Source organism: Amphibalanus amphitrite, unplaced genomic scaffold (assembly GCF_019059575.1).
Source record: "Amphibalanus amphitrite isolate SeventyFive unplaced genomic scaffold, NRLGWU_Aamphi_draft 001015F_arrow, whole genome shotgun sequence".
Classification (NCBI taxonomy): domain Eukaryota; kingdom Metazoa; phylum Arthropoda; class Thecostraca; order Balanomorpha; family Balanidae; genus Amphibalanus; species Amphibalanus amphitrite.
Window position 1 is genome coordinate 9,919 of NW_024882509.1, and position 20,405 is coordinate 30,323.

At 54.7% G+C, this 20,405-nt stretch overlaps 2 protein-coding genes across 5 annotated transcripts; both read left to right on the top strand.

Moving 5' to 3' along the window:
* The first annotated feature begins 962 nt into the window (after positions 1–962).
* LOC122369208 (potassium voltage-gated channel protein Shaw-like) lies at positions 963–19,973 on the top strand. 4 transcript variants are annotated; one of them, XR_006254374.1, is made up of 7 exons: positions 969–1,119; positions 2,492–2,570; positions 4,149–4,283; positions 11,325–11,519; positions 12,687–13,581; positions 18,916–19,072; positions 19,936–19,973. XR_006254374.1 is itself a non-coding variant. In XM_043343755.1 (7 exons), the coding sequence occupies exons 1-6, from the start codon at positions 1,022–1,024 to the stop codon at positions 14,337–14,339; spliced, it is 1,407 nt and encodes a 468-aa protein (XP_043199690.1). In that variant the 5' UTR covers positions 969–1,021; the 3' UTR covers positions 14,340–14,351; positions 18,916–19,394. The 4 variants fall into 4 exon arrangements, 3 of the variants coding, with proteins under 3 accessions (XP_043199687.1, XP_043199690.1, XP_043199688.1); XM_043343755.1 differs by lacking the exon at positions 19,936–19,973 and adding an exon at positions 14,335–14,351 and having other exon boundaries at positions 18,916–19,394; XM_043343752.1 differs by lacking the exons at positions 18,916–19,072; positions 19,936–19,973 and adding an exon at positions 17,001–18,103 and having other exon boundaries at positions 963–1,119.
* Positions 19,947–20,405, top strand: LOC122369199 (vegetative cell wall protein gp1-like). The gene has a single exon (XM_043343735.1). It carries the CDS (start codon positions 19,947–19,949, stop codon positions 20,403–20,405), a length of 459 nt encoding a protein of 152 aa, XP_043199670.1.

Genomic DNA, 20,405 nt, shown 5'->3' on the forward strand with positions numbered 1-20,405 from the left:
GTTTTCAGGGTCCCGCTCACGTCCTGCGAAGTTTTGCTCTCTCCGCTTTTGCTCTCTCTACCGCAGACAGAGCGCGCCCCACCACGTGACCGACGAGACACCGAATGGGACCAATTAGCGGATAGTTTCGCGGCGCCCAGTGTCGCGGCATTCGGAGCATTTGTCGGTTTGTTAACTCGGAGACATTCAGACAGTAGGTCGGCGGCCTCTGGCGACCCTCTCTGTTCACGTGTATGTATCTCCCGCGGCGGAGATGAGACATTCCCCCTCCCACACCTGTCTGTCGGGTCTGAGGCTATCGCTTGTGTCAGACACCCGGTGACATCCGCTGTCATCAACCACCTGACAATGCCAGGTCACCGGCGGCCCCAATTGTCGGCACAAACCGCACAGCTGGCAGAACAAGCCGCTCCAAACGGCAGCACAAGCCGCACAGGTGTCGGCACAAGCCGCTCCTAGCGACAGCACAAGTCCTTCGGCCTCACATTCTGTGGCAGTGTTTCTCGGCAGTTCTAGTTCAATATGACCACCGTTCTATCCCCTCTCAACACTGCAGTGAGTGCAGATTGTGCGGTTAACAAACTTGCGTCAGCGTGTGCCTTCACGTGCAGAAGTGTTAATTGAACGGCCGCTTGTGGGCGTCAGCATCGATCCAATGGGACGCACACGACGCTATGCAAACTCGTCTTATCAAGGGATATGGGAGGCTAATTTTAAAAAGATTCCATCGAGAGAGCGGTGAGATGAGCTGTGTGAGTAGCTAGACGTCAGTACAGGTAGTAATCAGGCGCTTCTTCATAGGATAGAACAATACATAGAGCATTGATCTACTAATTGGATAGACCTCCAACCACTGTGTTTCGTTATTCTTACACTACCTGACAGCTAATGTGTTTCCATCCGGCAGGGAAATGACAGTGTGTTTCTATCCGGCAGGGAAATGACAGTGTGTTTCTATCCGGCAGGGAAATGACAGCCGTGCGGCGTTCGTGAACCAGCATGGGGCGCCCCGCCAGCCGCCATGGACGCTGAAAACAGGGTCGTCCTCAACGTGGGCGGCATCCGGCATGAAACTTACAAGGCCACGCTCAAAAAGATTCCGGCCACCCGACTCTCCAGGTAGGTGCATTGTGCATTTTGCACGATATGTGCAGCTGCAGAACACTGTGCAGAAAACTGTGCAGCTTTGTAGGGGGGGGGGGGGAGCGTCCATTCGAGCCATGGATCTGTGAAATCAGTGATGATAGATAAATAAATGTCATTTTTATTTTATTGATTAGCAGTCGATATTCAATGCTAGTGAAACTACCGAGTCAAAGACTCGGTAGCTTGACTCGGGTAAGGTGCCAGTACTTTCATTCAGAATTCGATGATCTTACAACCTGCAGATAGCGACAGACCTCACCTCAGAGTCTCTGTCGCCAACTGCTGTGTGAATCCAAGGGTCTTTGACGAGCCGCCAAACATTTCGCCAGTTGTTATGTAATAGCCCTTTGTGATCTGTTGGGATCAATGCTTGAACGGACGAAATCTGAGAGTCTTTGGATGTCAGGTGGCTTTGTGAACGTGGCTGCAAACTTCATCCGTTTCATCGTATCGAGTGAGACCATCAGATGAAAGTATGTAGTCTTAGCTTCATTTATTGTTCATTTCTTTAAAAAGTTTTTTTTTTTAAGTTTTGTTTAAAGACAACACCGCCCATTTAAGTTTTGAAAGGTTTACTTGCGCATCCCCATCCGTGTGTCCACTAGTTGCACTTAAGCGCCAAGGTTCTTCCTTCTGGCCACATCTATCCGTTCATCGTTTACTGCATAAATTTCTGACAGAAAGTCCAATAATAGGTGGATTAAGCACGGTCAGGGGGACGAAACAGCAACAAGTAGCCGTCGTTTGAGTTTTGCGTCCCCAAATCGGCGATGCCGACGCTCGGCTAGTGCTCGCTGTGACGACCTGTCGCGGAGGCCGTGACCGTGCAGAGGAAACCCTGCAGAGACCGTGACCACACCGTCCTAACCGGCTCTGAATCAACAGATGCCTCTTGATGTGAAGATCCGACGCCATTAGCTGGCCAAGGCGGGCTTTTCGCTTCGTTTGGATATCACATTTCTTACCGCGACAGCAGATCACGTTAAACGGTTGGTTAAACTGAATAGAGGGAATGTATGCAAACCACCCTAGCTTAAGGGAATCACCGACAGCGAAATCTAGTTACATAGCTTGCGCTTTGTGTCGCTGGTAAGAAGGTTTTGAAAGCGAAACCGTATTGAGAATTAATAAATAAATATTATAACTCCGAGAAGGTTACTGCGTCTGATTTTACTGTTATGCACATTTTTTTCGTGTTATTCCATTAATGCCAAGCAAATGTGTCAATACCGAAAAAGTTCGTTTTATAGAAATAATATTCTTCTTCAATATATAAATACCATAAGCACAAATTAGTTATCTTTTTTAGCTAGAACACTATTCTAACAGTCTCCTATTTTTGCAGGTTAACTGAAGCACTAGCAAACTACGACCCTATTTTAAATGAATATTTCTTTGATCGGCATCCGGGAGTATTTGCACAGGTAAGACTGCACGAATCACGCGACAGTTTACCGCACGTCGTCTTGTAACTGTCGTTTTATTAGCCTATTGATGTTCTCTCCAAAATAACCAAAACACGAACATAAACAAAGAAGCTCACCATGTCCGAGAAGCGATTTCTAATAACCGTTCGCGTGGTGCTGACGTATTTTACGACAGCCATCGCCTAGTTAGACGGCCTCTGTTTGGGTCATGAAGCCCGGTCTCCCGCGGCGAGCTCAGCCTTTACGCGGCGATGACGTGTTCCGTCGTCTCTGCCTGCTCCCGTGCCGGGTCGCAGAGCCCACCCGTGCGCGACCGCGCCTCTCATAATATTGAGACTGCCCGTCGGTGGTTCGGCGAAGGAAAGCGCATGACGCCAAGCTCCAATGAATCAGCGGGAACACGAAGACGTGTGCGACGTCAGGTTATGGTAGCTGCATTATCATTAAGCTTCATTGCATTGACGCTTTGATCAGATTAAATCAATTATTTCCTCATTTTGTCAGACGCATTGGCAGGCTGGCTCTAACGAAAACAGCCGTCTGGTTCTTTTCGAGCGGACGTGTGCTATCGTGTGCGACTGATAAAAGCACACGCGGGGCCTGTCATTCGCACGCCCCAGCCAATATCGTAGATTGGAAACATCACGCCACGCGGCGCAGATAACAAAATGAGCGGAAAAAGAGATTTACAATGGCTGCTCGAATGATTTTCCGAGCTCGGCAAAGGACGAGCGAGGTCAAAACCGGTAATGCTATGCATCTCTTGGGGGTTGTTGACATTCCCAAAGGAGCCCTACCATCAGTCAGTCGAAAATTGAATCACCTTATCATACGGCTGAGCATATATTTGTCCAACACCACAGAACAATGATTTCAGTGAGGTCGTAACGAAACAGACGTGAAATGAGCATATGGTTTACCGATATGTTATGGAGGTGATATCGATTCCAGTAAAAACGAATAATGTATCGCAGCCTCTCGCCATCATTATCGATACTCAGACGTCATTAAACCATAACGACCCGGAAGCAGGTCATATGCTCTCAAACGTCTTCGGGACATTCTGGCCAAACTTGGCAGGCGCACATATACCCAATAGTCATCAACGCTTTGTGATTATCCGTTTGGCCATTTTCCCGTGAGCCGGTGCCAAGGCGTGCGGCCAACGGACGCCGGACACCGGGACGAGCCGAACGGGCGCGGCGGGCACATCAGGCCATGTGCAGCCTTCTCCGCGAACCCTGCTGATGTGGCGGCGCGGCCGGCCAGCCCGTGCAGGGTCGGCAGTTCACCTGGTGATCGATGTCACTTTGACGGCTACCGCTGATGCCTACATATACGATAATATTATAAAACGATGGCGTTTACGTGTGGTACTGCATCTGTTACCTTCACAGAAAAACGATCGATAGACAAATCAATTCCAAACAGAAAAATGACTGAAACTTTTTAATGGTCCGCAATAATTGATGAGCCAATAACCCAGCTGGTTTACTGACATTGCAATAACTCCACCACACATTCCCTCGTTCTGAATGCCGTTCGCCATTGACTCGATGCCTGTTGGTTCGTCAGGTGCTCAACTACTATCGGACTGGCAAGCTCCACTACCCGACGGACGTCTGCGGCCCTCTGTTTGAAGAGGAGCTCGAGTTCTGGGGCCTCGACTCGAACCAGGTCGAGCCGTGTTGCTGGATGACCTACACCCAGGTCAGTGCCGCCCACCGTGCGGCTCGTGTGTGTGCACTGTGCATGCATGAGGTAGTGTTGGAGACGTTGTGGAGAAAAATATCCTTTTTGAATGTGTTCAGCGCCCAGGTTTTGCCATCTGAGTTGATTAGTTCAAATTGAAAAAGCAAAGAGAGCAGAGAGAGAGAGAGAGGGAGAGAGATAGATAGAGAGAGAGAGGGAAATAGATAGAGAGAGGAGAGAGAGAGGAGAGAGAGAAAGAGAGAGCGCGAGAGTGAGAGAGAGAGGGAGGGAGAGAGGAAGAGAGAGAGGGAGAGAGATAGATAGAGAGGGAGAGAGAGAGGAGAGAGAGAGAGAGAGAGAGAGAGAGAGAGGGAGAGAGAGGAGGGAGGGAAGGAGGGATATACACCTAGAGGCAAGGTTAGGGAGCGTGTCGACAAGATGTCACTTAGGTATTTTACTTACTTTAGTTTTATATCGTCGCTATTATTCTTGCGATTCCATTTCGTGTCTATGATTTATACAGTTCGATTTCCATGTTCTGTTCGGACTGCGATTCATCTTGATAGTTCCGTCTGGTGCCAAGCGAACGTCTAGCCTCGTGGAGGTTAGCAAAGGGCATGCACTTGGCAGTGGCGCACTCAGCGACGGAATTACTCAAATGAAGAGAGAAGCTGCGTCACGTCAATGGCAGCCCTGCAACATTTAGCCTAAAAGGTCCCTTAGCAATCTGTTCACCTAAAAAAATATCCACGCAGCTGCCCGATCAACTTCTTTTCCGGAGCACGCCTCTGAATTGATCCCTGTCCTTATCGGCTAACAAGTGAATCGCCCAGGGCTGGAGTGAGTAGACACACTGCGGCGGGCACACTTACTGATTAAGAGCCAATAGCGGTGCTTTCAAGCGCTCGGGGAATTTGATTGAACGGGGCTGGGCCCGATGTTCAGCCGGCGCCACCGGTCCGAGACGGTGCAGATCTGGACACGACAGTCATCACTTTAAAGTTTAATTGGCTTCAGACTAATTGTGTGGTTCAAAGTCAGCGATGCGGCAGCCTTTGTTTTCGGTGAAAAGACTAAGTGGTTGGTTATGTTTGCAGTGCTCCTGGAAGTGTTAATTCTTTATCTGAGGACATTCTCGGGTATGTGAGACATGTTAAATGTTGTGATATTTTACCGACTAAAGAAGTACAAATAGCTACAGTAATTATTTAGTAGGATCATGAAGATTGCTTGGATCTAGAAGGCACATTGCGTGTCAGGGAAGGTCGGACCCGACGGCTGCCAGAAATGTCAAGGATCTGCTCAGGGGGATCAGCTGACAGACTATAGAAGTTGTGTGGCGTACCCAGGCTATCAGATGACCGGTCGAGGGGCCTTACGGCGTGTGATGTAGGTCGGTCGGTGTGTCAGTGGGGTCCCTATGACTCTCCTCGTGTCAGTCGGTGGGTCAGAGGAGCCCTATGGCGTGTTCTCTGGCTCAGAGGGGCCCTATGACGTGCTCTCTGGGTCAGAGGGGCCTATGACGTGTTCTCTGGGTTAGAGGGGCTCTATGACATGTTCTCTGGGTCAGAGGGGCCCTATGGCGTGCTCTCTGGGTCAGAGAGGCCCTATGACGTGTTGTCTGGGTCAGAGGGGCCCTGTGGCGTGTTCTCTGACCGTCCGATGGGTCAGTGGGGAGGGTGACGGTCAGAGGGTCGGTCGGTCGGGCCTGCGTCAGTTCCGGCGCTCGTGACCAGCGGCCGGCGGCAGTCGATCGCCGCTGGAGAGCCTCGTCAGAGACCGCCAACGCCTCGCGGTAATCACCGCCCGGCCGACCGAACGGCCGCCGATACTGGCCCCGGTCACGCGGTCCGCCGGCCCGACCTCCACAAAGGGATGCTACCGGCCGCCCGGCGGTTTTACAGGGCTTCGGACTGGCGTCCTATTGACCAGCTACAAGTGTGGTATATAGCCTTGTGGCCCTGCAATGCATAGTTGTGGTTCAATTTGTCATTTGTGATCGATCTGATAATTCACAAAGGTCATGTATTTGCCATTACAGGTATGCATAGGCGCTTGAAAGCGAGTTCGTTTTTATGCGTTATTTTTAGCGGGAAAGTGCTTTCCATTTTTGACACAGACGAAATTCTATTGGCAAATTCACGCTGACAGCGACGCTTCAACCATATTTCCAGCGCAGAAGTGGCCAAATTGATTCGTAAGATAGACCATACAGACGTGGATGTCAAAACGCCTTCAACAGGTGTTTTCTGCGGCCGTCTCGCTTTAGTTCGTCCTCAGCGCTATCTTCCATAGCCGCGGGCTGAGCCCCCTGTATCGAGCGGCCGTCTGGCCGGCCGGCGCGGCGGCAGCGGGCGGCGGGCGGTGCTGGCGGGCGGCAGCGGGCGGCGGGCGGTGCTGGCGGGCGGTGCTGGCGGGCGGCGGGCGGTGCTGGCGGGCGGCGGGCGGTGCTGGCGGGCGGCGGGCGGTGCTGGCGGGCGGCGGGCGGCAGCGGGCGGCGGGCGGTGCCGCCGGTCCGGCCAGGTGCAGGGCCGGTCGATGAGGACCGCCACCGGTGACCCGAATACCCCGTTTGGCCGGCCCGCCGCCGCCGTCACCGACCAATCAATCGCCGGACGTGACTGCGCGCCTGCTCGCCTTCCGGGCACCACTGCCGATCGACGGACATGCGGCGACATTAATTGGGACATGTCGACTGGGAAATGACAAATACTGCCTCAATCCGAGCGTGGGGACAGGGATATGTGTCATACTGATGTCAAGAGCAGGCTAGAAGCACATACGGTGAATCCATTTAAAGTTGTGAGACATTTAAGAATTGGCTATGCGAATATAGGTAGCTGAGCTTATTTAGAGGATAAAAAAAATAAGGACAAAATTTAGATGCATTTGAACAGAATGCACGGCGTAATCTGTAGATTCACGCCACCGCAGTGCAGACTGCATAACCCAGAGTCTGACTGAAGTCTGAACTGAAGGGACCAATGCTATTGTAACATTAGGATTCAGGATACTGCGCCGCCGCACACCCGCGTCCGCCGGCGCAGCCTATACACTCACACTACATCAACGCCACAGAGATGTCGCTACACAGATCCTTCACTGTTCAACGTTCATTGTAATGTGAATGCGATTTACTGTATGAATGATTTGACCTTCAGTATATCGTAAGCACTGAGGACATCAGAGGATAGGTAAGCGCATAGGTCCTCCATTGACGCACTCTGCCCTGTCCTGCGACCTACAGCGCCGCCGACGGTGGCTCATACCTGCCATGTCGTGGACGATTACCGGACGTATCGGCGGGGCAGCACACCCTAATCAGACCCGTGTATTATTCACGCTGGCGTGATGTCAATCCAATAGGTCCCGGTCGGCCGGTGTCACGACACGTCGCACTGTGGACACACCTAGTGCGCAGGGGGATGAACCGACCGCGGTACACGCAGTGTAACCCCAGCGCCAGCTGCTCACCGATGATCCAGAGCTGTTTGTGATGCGCACTGTCAACCCTGTCAAATCCAAAACTGTCAAACCAAACACCACCCTATACCTAAGGCAGGACAGCGCGACTTAGGACGTGCTTTATTGAGCGAGGACCGTGCGACCGGGGGCCATTACAGCTGCGCAATCAATGCGTGCACTGTCTGGGCCGCGCAGGCTAGTGTTATTCGACGCGGGTTTGGCCCGCGGTTTGAGGATCGACTCAGGTAAACATGTTGTTGGGTCGCCACGGAGTCTCTCTGGAACTTATGAACCTGGACGCGGCAAGTTGGCCGATTTGGCGGCACGCCGGTGCTAGTTGGGAGATAAGCGAGAACTTGTTGACAGAGGAACGAGAACTTTCGTGGTATCTTACGAATGTTCTTAGTTTCAATGCCAGCGCGCCGTACGAATTCTGTGGAGGATTTAAAAAAAAAAACATTGTTACTGCTTACATAGTCTATGCTTAGCACTAAGATGTTATAGAAATGAGATGAAGTAGCCACAAGTCATCTTCGTGTATCTGTAGACTTTTCAGGTACTATGTATCGTAAAACATCCTTAGTATTGCTAATTATGAAAAAATAATGAGAGTTAATTGGCCGGCGCAGTTCTCAGACTACAAGCACCCGCTCGGTGGAGGTCCCCGGTCCCGCGGAGGCACGCCGACCCCTCACGGCTCTGCTCCAATTGCGCTGCTCTGCGCGCCGACCCCTCACGGGCGCCGCGAACGAGCCCGGCTTCCACGTAGATCTCGGCTATATTTCCCCAGACATTCCGGCCGGCCATGATGAGTCGCCTCACCGGCGCGCCGCCAGCGGTAAAAGATTGGTCGTCGCTGGTATTGCTTCCTCGGTGAAATCAAACGGGCCGCGGTGCCGGCCACCTCACTTCTCGGCACATGACAGCGGGCTATTTCGGCGGCGTCAAATTTTCAGCCGGCGGCCGGCGTCGCGCCGCAGTCGGGACCCAGCTGGGAGCGCCGTGCCGAGTGGTCCTGGCCGGTGATAAGTGGTCTGCCTGTCAGCGTCGCCGCTCTTTAGCGAGTCGGCGGGCTGAGCCTGGCTCATATCTGCGCTGGAGAGCGCCGCCTCTCTGTAGTGTCTGTCAACAACGGCAGATGGAGTGGGCCACTCCGAGTCCCAGCTAACTGGGCTAGCTTTACAGAGGAGCATGCATAAACAGGGTCGGTAAACAAACTGGGAGACTTAGAGTGACTTACGCAACGCTTAGTTTGGTGTTTTGTTCTCAATACTTCGGAGGAGATAGCATGGCGTGTTGGATTTATTCCGTATCGATGCCTTGTAACTTTAGCTCCGGATCGATAGGAGAGAGAGAGAGAGAGAGAGAGAGAGAGAGAGAGAGAGAGAGAGAGAGAGGGGGAGGGAGGGAGAGAGTGAGAGCGAGAGAAAGAGAGAGAGAGTGAGAGAGAGGCGGAGGAGGAGGAGGAGGAGGAAGAGGAGGAAAAGGAAAACCTTGAGGATAAAGAACATGTAAAAATTGAGGATAAAGAGCATGTCTCGCACGTAATAGAACACGTAATAAAGAGCACGTGATAGAACAACGCTGTGAGGTATATTTTCCTGTTGTGAGACAAAGTAGCTCATAAACCGACCTCGCCCATTCGGTGTCTGTATCCCAATGAACGGACACAGTATACGGCCACGGCAGCGAGGCGGCGTCTCGACATTAGTTGCCGTTCTGGATCCTCACTCGGCGCCGGCCGGGTCCCTGTTGGCCTATGCCATTCCACCAAACAGCCGGGGACAGGGCTGGCGGGTGATCCAGGCTCGTCTCTATGGTGGTCCATCCCAGCCGCGGACCGCGCCGGGCGGCCGGCAACCCTGCTGCACTAGCCGCCGATCGACCGCCGCCGCCCCCCCCCCCACCGACAGAGGGGAGGGGGGCAGTGCTGATGGGGGCGGGCGGGGTGGAGAGAGCAGTTTGATCGATGCTGCGCCCTCTCAGAGGGCACCCTGTACCTACTGTCAATAGGCGCCGATAGGAGGATTAGTGTGGATTGTGGTTTGGGAAACGAGAAAAGATGTTGAAGTATTTTAGTGAAGCTGTTCGATGGCAAATGACTTGAGTTATTTCATGTTTTCTCAAAGTTTTCAGGGCTCTCGTGTGAGTTGACGTCAGTGTTGTACAATTACAGCCCACAGTTCGATGTTTTTCATTCTTCAAACTCGACTGTCGGGGAGGGCGAGCCTGTCGAGCCGTGGCGCGGCTACCCTCGGCAGACCGACGATCATCGAGGGGCAAAAACTCAAACTGACGGCCAACTTCTCCAAATACATGTGCCGCCTCTCGGCAGTGGCACTTTGGAGACCCGAGAGGCCCTCGAGCCGACACAAACAGCGTCGATTGCGGCCGGAGCTGTCATGCAGCGTCGGCCGAGCACACCTACTGTCCGGCCGGGAAACACTACAGCTTCAGACGTGGCACCGTGTAGTTTAGACCTCCAAATACACACGCAATGATGCCACCAGAACAGGGAGCTGCATAATCCATCTTAAAAGAGTCAGTGAGGAATGATTTCACTGTGGAATTTTCAATTTATTGTGTCCCGATAATAAAATGGCATGCTGGCTGCCTCACGGCGGTAACGTAAGATAGATGTGCATAATGCATATTACTATCTAGCTGTACTTTTTTTATTAAAATATTTTATGTATTTCATTCCTTTAATTTATGTGGAATATCCAAAGAAGCTAGGTTACAATAAATTCTTCACGACAAAGGCTCCGAGCACTGTTTGAAGTGTAAATACTACTCCAAAGTGTTTGAATACCTCAAACATTCAAACAGTCAGTAACGCGCCACCGGTGAAATGTGACATAACTCCCATGCTGCGGCACTTTCAACCATCAAGCAACAGTTGCGCGTCATCACTCCTCACAGTATGCCCACATGACACGACTTTCGGCCTCATAGCTTGCCCTCGATTCCTGGCCCGGATCTTTCTGTCCGCACGTTTGGAGCCCAACAGTCGGCCGACACGAGTCGAGTTCGAACGAAACGACCGGCAACGACCGGGGCCGGGCCGGCGCGGCGCGGCGCCGACATCGATCTGGGCGCGACCGACACTGACGGCCCAGTGTCGGTCATTACTGCGGCGCGGCCCATATGCGGCCGGCGGCCGGCGGATAACCCCGGGTCGGGTCACTGACCTTCCCGCGGGGACGCACCGCTCACCGGTCGTCGTCATCGGCAGCGGCGCTGAAACGGCCGGCCGCAGAGAAAAATAAATTATTCGCGGCGCGGCGAGATGGCAGAACGATTCCGTTACGTAACGGAGTGCTGCTGCTGCTCTCGATTGTCTCGAGTTCGAGAACTGATGTCGGGGAAAGTTACGATGACATGAATTGACAGCAAATAACTGCTAACTTTTCATATCACATCAGTCATGGAGATTCGTCTATACATGTGACGCCCATGCTAGCAACTGCTAACCAAGCCTTCACCGTGTTGCAATACCCGTCCCTTACAAACACGGTGGTCTGACCAGGTCGCCCTGTCTCCCTCAGCACCGACAAACACGGTGGACTGACCAGGTCGCCCTGTCTCCCGCAGCACCGCGACACGCAGGAGACGCTGGCGGTGCTCGACCGGCTCGACCTGGACACCGACAAGCCCAACGAGGAGGAGGTGGCCCGCAAATTCGGCTTCGAGGATGACTACTACAACGGCACCGTCTCCTGGTGGCAGAACACCAAGCCCAAGCTGTGGTCACTCTTCGACGAGCCCTACTCGTCGCAGGCAGCGAAGGCAAGTGGTAGATCGGGCGCCCTTCAAACCAAGTGATGATGTATCTTCAGGTCATGTAGTCGTAAACTTATCCATCTATTTCAGCTCTATTTCGCAACTCATAATAAAACTACACTGTTGAGCGATCCATTAGCTACCCAATAATTCACTACTCAACACTCCATAACCCAACACTTCATTGAATGATACCCAACACTTCATTGAATATTTCATCAATTCCGAGGCTCTCGCGGCCCACATCCGGCGCTCGGCTGTCGGCGCGTGGCCTCTGGCGGCTCTGTGAACGCTCTCTTTGTGCCAGCGGCCGCGGTCACCGTGCCGGAGAGAGCTGCCTCGTGGCCGGGTCGCTGCGCCGACAAAGCCGCGCTCTGAGCCGCGCTAAGCAGTCCAGCGTCCGATAGGACTGCCGGAGACGAGTGATTGTGGCCAGATTGGCCTCCAAAGCCGGCCTTAATTGCACCCAGTCAGCCACCAGTGGGCTCGTTTGAGCCGCTGGTGGCTGACGCCGTGGCCGGATGACGGAACTTGACAGACTGATGGCTATCGCGGGATTTGAATACAAATTCTTCTTGCTATTCTGTCTGTAGGTCTGTGTCTGTCTGTCCGGTGTCAGCCGTTCTGTCGGTTTGTTCGTTTGTCAGTCTGTCAGTCCGTCTGTCTGTCGGTCTCCTAGTCGATCTTCCTCATGTTTATATACGCATGTCAATTTATCCGTGAGGCTACGTGTGTCTTTTGTAAGCGGATGATGTTACATTAATTATTACGGCACGCTTCCGAGCGAGTTTTAACCTAATTCTGCTATTCTGAAAAGTTCTCTTCTGTCGAGATTCTTCATTAGATAAAGGCGGCTTGTTCGGCGCCTTTTCTGTCTCTTGACTGGATTTCATTGGAGAGAACGCACTCAGCTTAACTCCACCAAAGTGGCAGGAGTCCAACCAGAGGTCCAAACATTTTTATAAGACTTTTGAACCCAACATAGCCGTACTAACGAGCTGCAATGCCGTAAGCAAAACAATGTTCAGTAGGCAGACGTTGCGTATCTCAAGTTATAATCATGTTGTCTAGCATGTTACTGACAATCACATAATAGCTCGCACAAAAAACGATCGTGCTATTCCGGAAAGTGTTCAAAAAGCCTGCCATTGCTGATGCCATTTCCTGTTTCAGATTGTCGGCATCATCAGCGTGTTCTTCATTTGCATCTCAATCGTGTCATTCTGTCTCAAGACGCACCCGGACATGCGCGTGCCGTGCATCAAGAACGTCACCGTGCAGACAGCCTTCAACGGCACCGCCTGGACGCTGGACAAGTTCAAAACCAATCCGCACGATGCCTTCTTTTACATCGAGTGTGTCTGTAACGCGTGGTTTACGTTCGAGATCTTGGTCCGCTTCGTGGCGTCGCCCAACAAGAAGGCGTTCGTCACGTCTTCGGTCAACATCATCGACTACATCGCCACGCTCAGCTTCTACATCGACTTGATGCTGCAGAAGTTCGCCGAGGACGTGGAGAATGCCGATATTCTAGAGTTCTTTAGCATTATTCGTATCATGAGACTGTTCAAGCTCACGCGGCATTCGAGTGGGCTGAAAATTCTGATGCAGACATTTCGCGCCTCGGCCAAAGAGCTCACCCTTCTGGTATTCTTCCTGGTGCTTGGCATTGTCATTTTCGCCTCGTTAGTCTATTACGCCGAGCGGATCCAGGTGAACCCGCACAATAACTTCAACTCGATCCCACTGGGACTCTGGTGGGCGCTGGTCACGATGACCACAGTCGGCTACGGAGACATGGTGCCCAAAACTTACGTGGGGATGTTCGTCGGCACCCTATGTGCCTTGGCAGGCGTGCTGACGATTGCTCTGCCCGTGCCTGTCATCGTCTCCAACTTCGCCATGTACTATTCGCACACGCAAGCGCGCGCCAAGCTGCCCAAGAAGCGCCGGCGAGTGATAGCCGTCGAGCAGGTGCGGCCGGTCGCCCGCAAACCGGGCGGCAACGGGCCAGGCGGCAACGGCGGCAACCGCGGCGCCGCGCAGAAGAACCGCAAGGAGAGCATGGGTGAGTGAGGGGACGGCGACAGCCGAGGGCCGCGCCAGGCACGTGAGTACCCGCGGCGGACGCCCCGCGCCGCCGCCGCCGAGCCGCTGCCTCAGACCGTCAGCTAGCGGACGGTCGGCTGTTTTGATTAGAGCTAGGGCTGCCGCCACTCCGAGCACGCCATGCAAACAGGTGCGCCTAGCTAGCCGTGCGTGAGAGGCTCCGAGAGGTTGTTTGCCCGAATGAGCTGTACAGTCTGTGTGCCAACCCGAGCGGTCTGTTTGACTCTGCTGTTGACGTGTATGGAGTTCCAGCGGACAGCGACCTGCCGACAGTTGCAGAAACGCACACTCGTGTCATCCCCAGAGTTGTCTCATTTTCAGAGCTGACGACGGCTTGCTTTTGATTGACTTGCAGGCGGACCCTAGCTTTATCACGTGCCTACTTGAGAACGATGCTTTTAGCCTATCAACTGACACAACCAGCAGAGGTTCGGCGTGCATGTGGCCGCAGCTGCTGGGACAGCTGTGGGGCCGCTGACCAGCCGCCCCGTGTCCCCGGTCGGCGCTGACCCGGCCGGCCGCCCCGGTCGGTCTCAGGAGCTGTGACGCCGGCGGCGGCGGCGAAAATCGATCACCGGACGACGCGCGCCCCGACCGGCACTGTCCCTCCCCGCCCGCCCCCGAACCCGACGGCACTGTCCCTCCCCGCCCGCCCCCGAACCCGACGGCACAATGTTCCACAGCCAGTATTAACACTCTGTACTCTTTCTAGGCTAACACGCCGGTCAGGTAGAGACGCCTGTTCGGGTTTTCGCACGGTGTTTGTCAGTGGACCCCTCGTGTAGCCGTAGGACGCGGAGCACCCGGCCCGTAGCGTCTATTCCGCACTTTGCTAGTCCTGTCGATGTTCTGTGAACTTCGCTCGGGGTAAGCCAGCCGGCAGGGACCTGACGGGTGGGGAGGGGACCTGGCCTGCGCCCGCTCCCCGGCAGGAGCTCGTTTCCAGCCAGGCAGCGCCTAGAACGATACCTTAGCTCCATTAGTCGGCAAATGGAGCCGAGGAAACCATTAGAGGCTCGTTTGGGGGTCCAATCAGGTTACAAGAGAGGCGGCCCCGTTTTTCGAGGTCGTCTCTGTATGCATTGAGCCCGCCAGGACAAAGTTTTGTTTATGGGAGATGCCCTGGCTGCCAAATTGACCGGGCGGGCGGATTTGTTCACTCGCAACACGCATGCCATGAAATCTATTCTGGAATCCATGGCGGCGATAGGCAAACGTTGGCCGTTTATTTTCGCACGCGCCGGCGGCGACGGTGCATTGAGCGTCTGGGCGGCAAATGGTTTCGTGCCGGTCGGTTCGGCGCTGGCCGACCCCTGGGATCGATCCTAGATGGCCCCGCGCACTGCATCGGGAAATGATGACTAGAATCAGACTAGAAGGACTGGTAGCTAGTGCCTGGAGGACCGCCGCGTGGCAAGCAGTTCGATAAGGTTGCGAAAGTTGGATCATGCGACTGAATGCGGAGTGTCGGAGTATGCATACTTGCCTGCAAACTTACTAGATCGATTACACGTAACCGTGTCTGTGTGCCTGCGAAGTAACGATAAAGCGGCGCGCGGTGTGTTCTGAGGTTCGTGTGGCGCGTAACGCGAGGACACGATTCAGCCAGCGGTGGGACTCTGCGGCACGAACGGCAATCGGGTCGGGTCGGCGCCGTGTCGTGACACAAGGTCACTAGGTGCGTGCAGCGGCCGCCGGCGGCGTCAGCGGCCCTGCCGCGGTCAGCTGCGATGGCGCCGCGGCAGTCATTAGCGGTGACGTCACCGCACGAGAGCCGCCATCGTCGCAGCGGCGCCGCCATCGCCGCCGCCGGGGCGCGGCGCCTGCCGGCGGACGATGGCGCCGCCGCCGCGCCGCCGCCGGTGGACACTGCCCCCAATTAAAAGTTGGACAGCCGTGTCGTCGGGCACGCCCGCGCCGTGTCGCTGGTTTGCTGTTCGACGGTGGCCGGCCGTCTGTCTGCCGCGGCTCGGCGGTCGCTCGGACCCGGCTCGGTGGACGCTCGGGCGGCGCCATGGGCGGCCGGCAGCGGAGGAAGGCTGGCCCGCTGGCCGAGTTGGCCCGCCGCCAGCTCTCTGGACGGCGGGCCCGATCTCCGAGCGCCCGCCGCGCACGGCGGTGCCATTTTTCTCCGGCGGCTCGGCCGGCTCATCTCGTCCGGCGACGGCGCGCCCCAGAATTATTTGCAGGGATTCGAGAATGCTCATCGCCGCATTATGGACGGTTCTTTATCACGAGCGGTCCGGGCTGCGAACGGCCTGCTTGAGGCGCGCTCGGTCGAACCACGCGCCGCCGACCCAGCACCGACCACTGAACGGTCATGTGAGAAAACGGACGCACTCCACTCCGCTCCTCTCTGAACGCCCTGTGAATGGTCTGAGGCACGCGAGATGAGCTGGGATCAGCACGAATTGTCCGGGGATCCAGGCACCCTCTGCGAGTAAAACTTGGACCGACGGTCTTTTTGAAATGTTCGGCACATACGAAAAACGTTCTTCCATTGGGACTATTCTGTGGGAACTTCGGCGCATCAAGAGTATACCCGCAATAAGAACTTGACTCTTAGCCATCCTAGCGCAGCCTTTTAAGGGCTGTGCACAAGTGATTTAATTACCCTAATGTAAGTAATTTAGGCTAGTTGAATTTAATTGGGTATGTTTTCACTTCTTTACGGGCTTGGAATATTCCTATAACCACCTTAAAAATAATATTGAATGTTTGGCTGTCTGAATTGTGGATAGTGTAATACTGACAAAACTGAAAGGAAAGGTTATCTCTGAGAAATAGATTGTAACGAAACATAGCAAGATAAATGAATTCCTTCGTATCAGAACAAATAAAGTGAATTAAAATATGCAACGACCTATGGCACATAGGCCGTGTTAGGCACTCTGTACGGAATGGTGGCATTACGCAAACGACCATCAAATTAAATTTTCAAGTAATCTCAAAGATAAAGTACAATACAACTTAACAAACAATGACTTACATTCTTTACTGCCATGGCGCCACATTGCCACGAATGTAATTTACTCAGAACGGAATCTCTCTTGACCACGCGAAATGATGGAAAGGTTATCAGAATTCAGAACCATTTCAGTTAAATGCAGCACTACTCCACAAAGTACCCAAACAGAGTTACCTACTCTTATTTTGAACAATGCACAGTGCACAATTCACACCTTTTAATCAGTTGCGGTTACCCTGCTACTACGTTTGAAAGCCTTTTGTATCTGTAGAACGTTATGCATCACGTTCTGTTCGTTGTGCCATATTTTGTTTTGCCATGCATCATACATCCATTTTGTACGCACATTTTAGTAGCCTGGTATCACGTTACGTTTTCATCAGCGATGTGTTTGGTTTGTTTCGTTTCAGCGTGGACGTGCACGGGTTCGAGTGGCGCCCTGGTACCGCTGGTACCGCGCGCGCCAGCCACCGGCCCCTACCCGTACCCTCCGTGCCGGCCGGCGGTTCCCGTGGTACCGGCCCTGCCCAGTAACGGCGCGGCCGTCAGCGTCGGCAGGGCGGCCGCCGAGCCGCTGTTGCTCGTCTGCCAGCAGCGCACCACACCCAACGAACACTTCACCGTGCAGACACTCAATCTGGCGCTGTAGCGCGCCGTATCCGCCGGCACCGCGCCGCCGCCCGGCCGGCTGCAGACGGCGGTGACAGCGGCCCGAATCACCCACTACCAGACGACAGCGCGCCAGGCGACGGCCGCCAAATACACCAACTTTGGGTCTTTCAACTCGCGGTTCGCAGATCTGGGGCGCCGGGCTCTCGGAGCGTTTCGCTCGAACTCCTAGTGACTCAAGTGTCTGAGAGTTGGATGTTATCGGCACCGACATCCATGCCAATCTGTCAGCCCAGTCGCGCGAGTGATGACCTGTTAGCTTTTGACGTTGTCTCAAAATAAAACTCGCCTTTGTAGACAAGCGTCAGTTTGACAACACTGGCTCCTCTGTTATCATGTAGCACCTTCTCTAAACAAGCGGTCTTTTGTCGGGCATCTCCGGTGGCGCCGAATGCTTTTCGAAGAGGGATAAGAAAGCTGCATCCGATAGATTTTCTCCCATATGCAAGCTCCACAAAAACACGTTTCTCTCGAGCAATACAGAATCGGATTTGCTCCCATCAACTGTTGTAGCAGCTTACATAGCTCGGACCTCTGTTGCCCTTACTCCGACAGCTGCATTAGTGTCCCACTAATCCCACCGCCGGACCGGGCCGGTGTCGGGCCATCCGGGGCGCCACCTCTTGTCCCACTGCAAACCGCAGGCAGTCCGTAAGTGCCGCTAACTTCTCCGCCGACCGGTGACCGTCGCCGGCGCCGGCGGGCCGCCCGAGTCACCCTCGACCCGGGGCCGCGACCGCCCACGGTCCCTCCCGCCGGCCATCGACCATGGCGCCGCACTGCCATCTGGGAGCCGACGAGCGAACTAGCCGACCGGTCGGCCGCCCCACCCCAGGCCCATTGCCCCGGGCGAGAGAGGGGAGGGGCGGGCGGGCGCACGGCTGCCGAGTGGCGAGTACCTTACCAGACACCGCCGGCCGACGTCCGCGTGAGGGATGCGCATGCCGCCCGGGCGTCTGGCCGCCGCCGGCCCCTGAGGTGTGACCCGCATGGTGTGCTTTGCACAGCGCTGCCTCGCCATCTGTCTCTCCGCAGGCGCTCGGTGGGCTTTGGGTGACTTTCCGGCGGATGTCCCGGTCACTCGGACAGCCTGGCTGCCGGGCTCGGTGTGCGGTCCCTCTGTCGGTTTCCCTGCGCTCTATCTCTCTCCGTTTGAGTGTTGGACTGCCTGTCTCTTCGGCTGGCTCTCTGTCCTTTCGGCTCCGAGTGGCGTGTCGCCCCCCGCGCTGGCCGCCGCCGCCAATCGCCGGCTCTATGGGGATCGATGTCGTATTGTGTACGTGTTTGTGTGTGTGGGTGTGTGCTTGTTTGTGGTGGTTTCGTGTACCTACTGACCCAATGTGCGAGTGTGGCTCCCATTTTGATGCCCGATTCACTGACCGGTGGACTGAGGTCCGTACTAGACGATGTAAGAATACGTGTCATACTGTCATTGGTTGTCAAATGTTAATTGATAGCGTTTATCCATTGTCATTATGACTGTACTTTTATGCTGACTGCAACTCCAGATTCCGCAATTAACAAAGCCTTACTGGAGCTCAGGTATACATATATCTGCTATGGTTGTTGTGTACGTAGATACTAACCGCGCGCTGCCCTTTGACTAGCGTTTAGTCGCTTGCTTCGTGTCGCTAACCAGTGCCGTGTTTCTTTCAGGCATCGCTTCCAATAATACTACAAACGGGACTAAGGGCTTAGCTAGCGTTGGACCGTAATCCTCCCCCACCTGTTCCCCCCCTTCCGACTCCGAGCCACCGCCCGCCCCTCCTCACCGCCAGCGACATAGGCTCAGCCACCACGCCTCAGCATCCAAGTAAAGTACCTCACCACGGCGTCAGTCCTAGTCTCTCTGCGTGTGCTCTTCTGTTCTGTTCTGCAGCCTAGAAAGCGAACGACTTCTCAGTCTGTGAAGCTCGACGGCTATCTTGGAAGTAGTTTTTCGTTCGGAGCTTCTTTCACTCTGTTCTATCCTTTAGAAAACATCTCTTCTCTATTCTTGAAACACTTTCGTTCTCTTCACGTGTACCTACCTTTCACAAGCGAATACAGAAAACCCTGCACTCAAAACAATGTCATCAATGTTGGGACCTTCACGCTGGCAAAGCTAACACCGGTCACTTATATCTGTTCAAAAGCTTTCAATATCTGCCGATGTCTCCGCTTCCTTCCTTCCTGCTACTGTCTTACTGTTTAGCCTCTTCTAGCCTCTGCCATCTGTCGAACACTGTGCATATAGATGTCGTCTAGGTCGCTTTCCGACACCTCACTTCTAGATAGCTCCGTGTACCATACAGCTACCACGCTTGGAACACTGGTGGCATGAGATGCAACTGTGCTCGTCCTGTGTTTCGGCCGTGGGTGCTCAGTGACTTGCACAACGTGAATTAAGGGGCACTGTAGTCAATAAGTAGTGACAAATTGTACGGTAAAACATAACTAGTGTCTTGGTGATAGTGGTAGACCTAGTCTTATCAACAGTAGGTATCCGCGACTGCATCATGAACTGAGCGCCACTCTGGGCCAGACTGTGTCCGTGTCTCTCTCTCACTCTCTCTCTCTCTCTCTCTCTCTCTCTCTCTCTCTCTCTCTCTCTCTCTCTCTCTCTCTCTCTCTCTCTCTCTATCACTCTGTCCGCACGCCACGCACACGCTGCTAATGCCCGTCCGTCTATTCCAGTCGGCCTAGGCATGACCTCGATGGCCATGCGCCTAAACCCGAACGGCGTCGGCCTGAAGGCATCTCTGGGCGCCGGCCTGCTGCCCGGCTCTCTGGGCGCGCACCTGCTGGGTCCGGCGCTCACCGTCTCCTCTCTGCCGGCCGCCCCCGCCCCGGCCTCCGCTCCCAGTCCGCCCCCCGCCCCGGCCCCGGTCCGACCCTCGGCCACCCTGAGCCCGCTGGCGGCCCCCGCCGGCGGCCGGCCCAGCACGCTCAGCGGCAGTCGCTCGGTGGGCCTGCTGAGCGCCTCCGCCGCCGCCGCCGCCGCGCCGGCCGAGCGGCCCTCCCCGACCGGCTCTCTGTCGCGCCTGCTGCCGCTGCCGCCGACCTCGTCGTCGCCGTCGCTGCCGCCAACATCGACACCGACACCGTCAGCGGCGCCGGCGGAGCGGCCGGCCAGTCCCGCCTCCCCGGTCCCGTTCCAGTGCTAG

Coding starts and splice junctions, on each gene's coding strand:
- LOC122369199 (XM_043343735.1), top strand. CDS start 19,947: ATGACCTCGATGGCCATGCGCCTAAACCCGAACGGCGTCGGCCTGAAG.
- LOC122369208 (XM_043343752.1), top strand. CDS start 1,022: ATGGACGCTGAAAACAGGGTCGTCCTCAACGTGGGCGGCATCCGGCAT. Junction 2,571..4,148: donor ATCCGGGAGTATTTGCACAG/GTAAGACTGCAC, acceptor TTGGTTCGTCAG/GTGCTCAACTACTATCGGAC. Junction 11,520..12,686: donor ACTCGTCGCAGGCAGCGAAG/GCAAGTGGTAGA, acceptor TTCCTGTTTCAG/ATTGTCGGCATCATCAGCGT.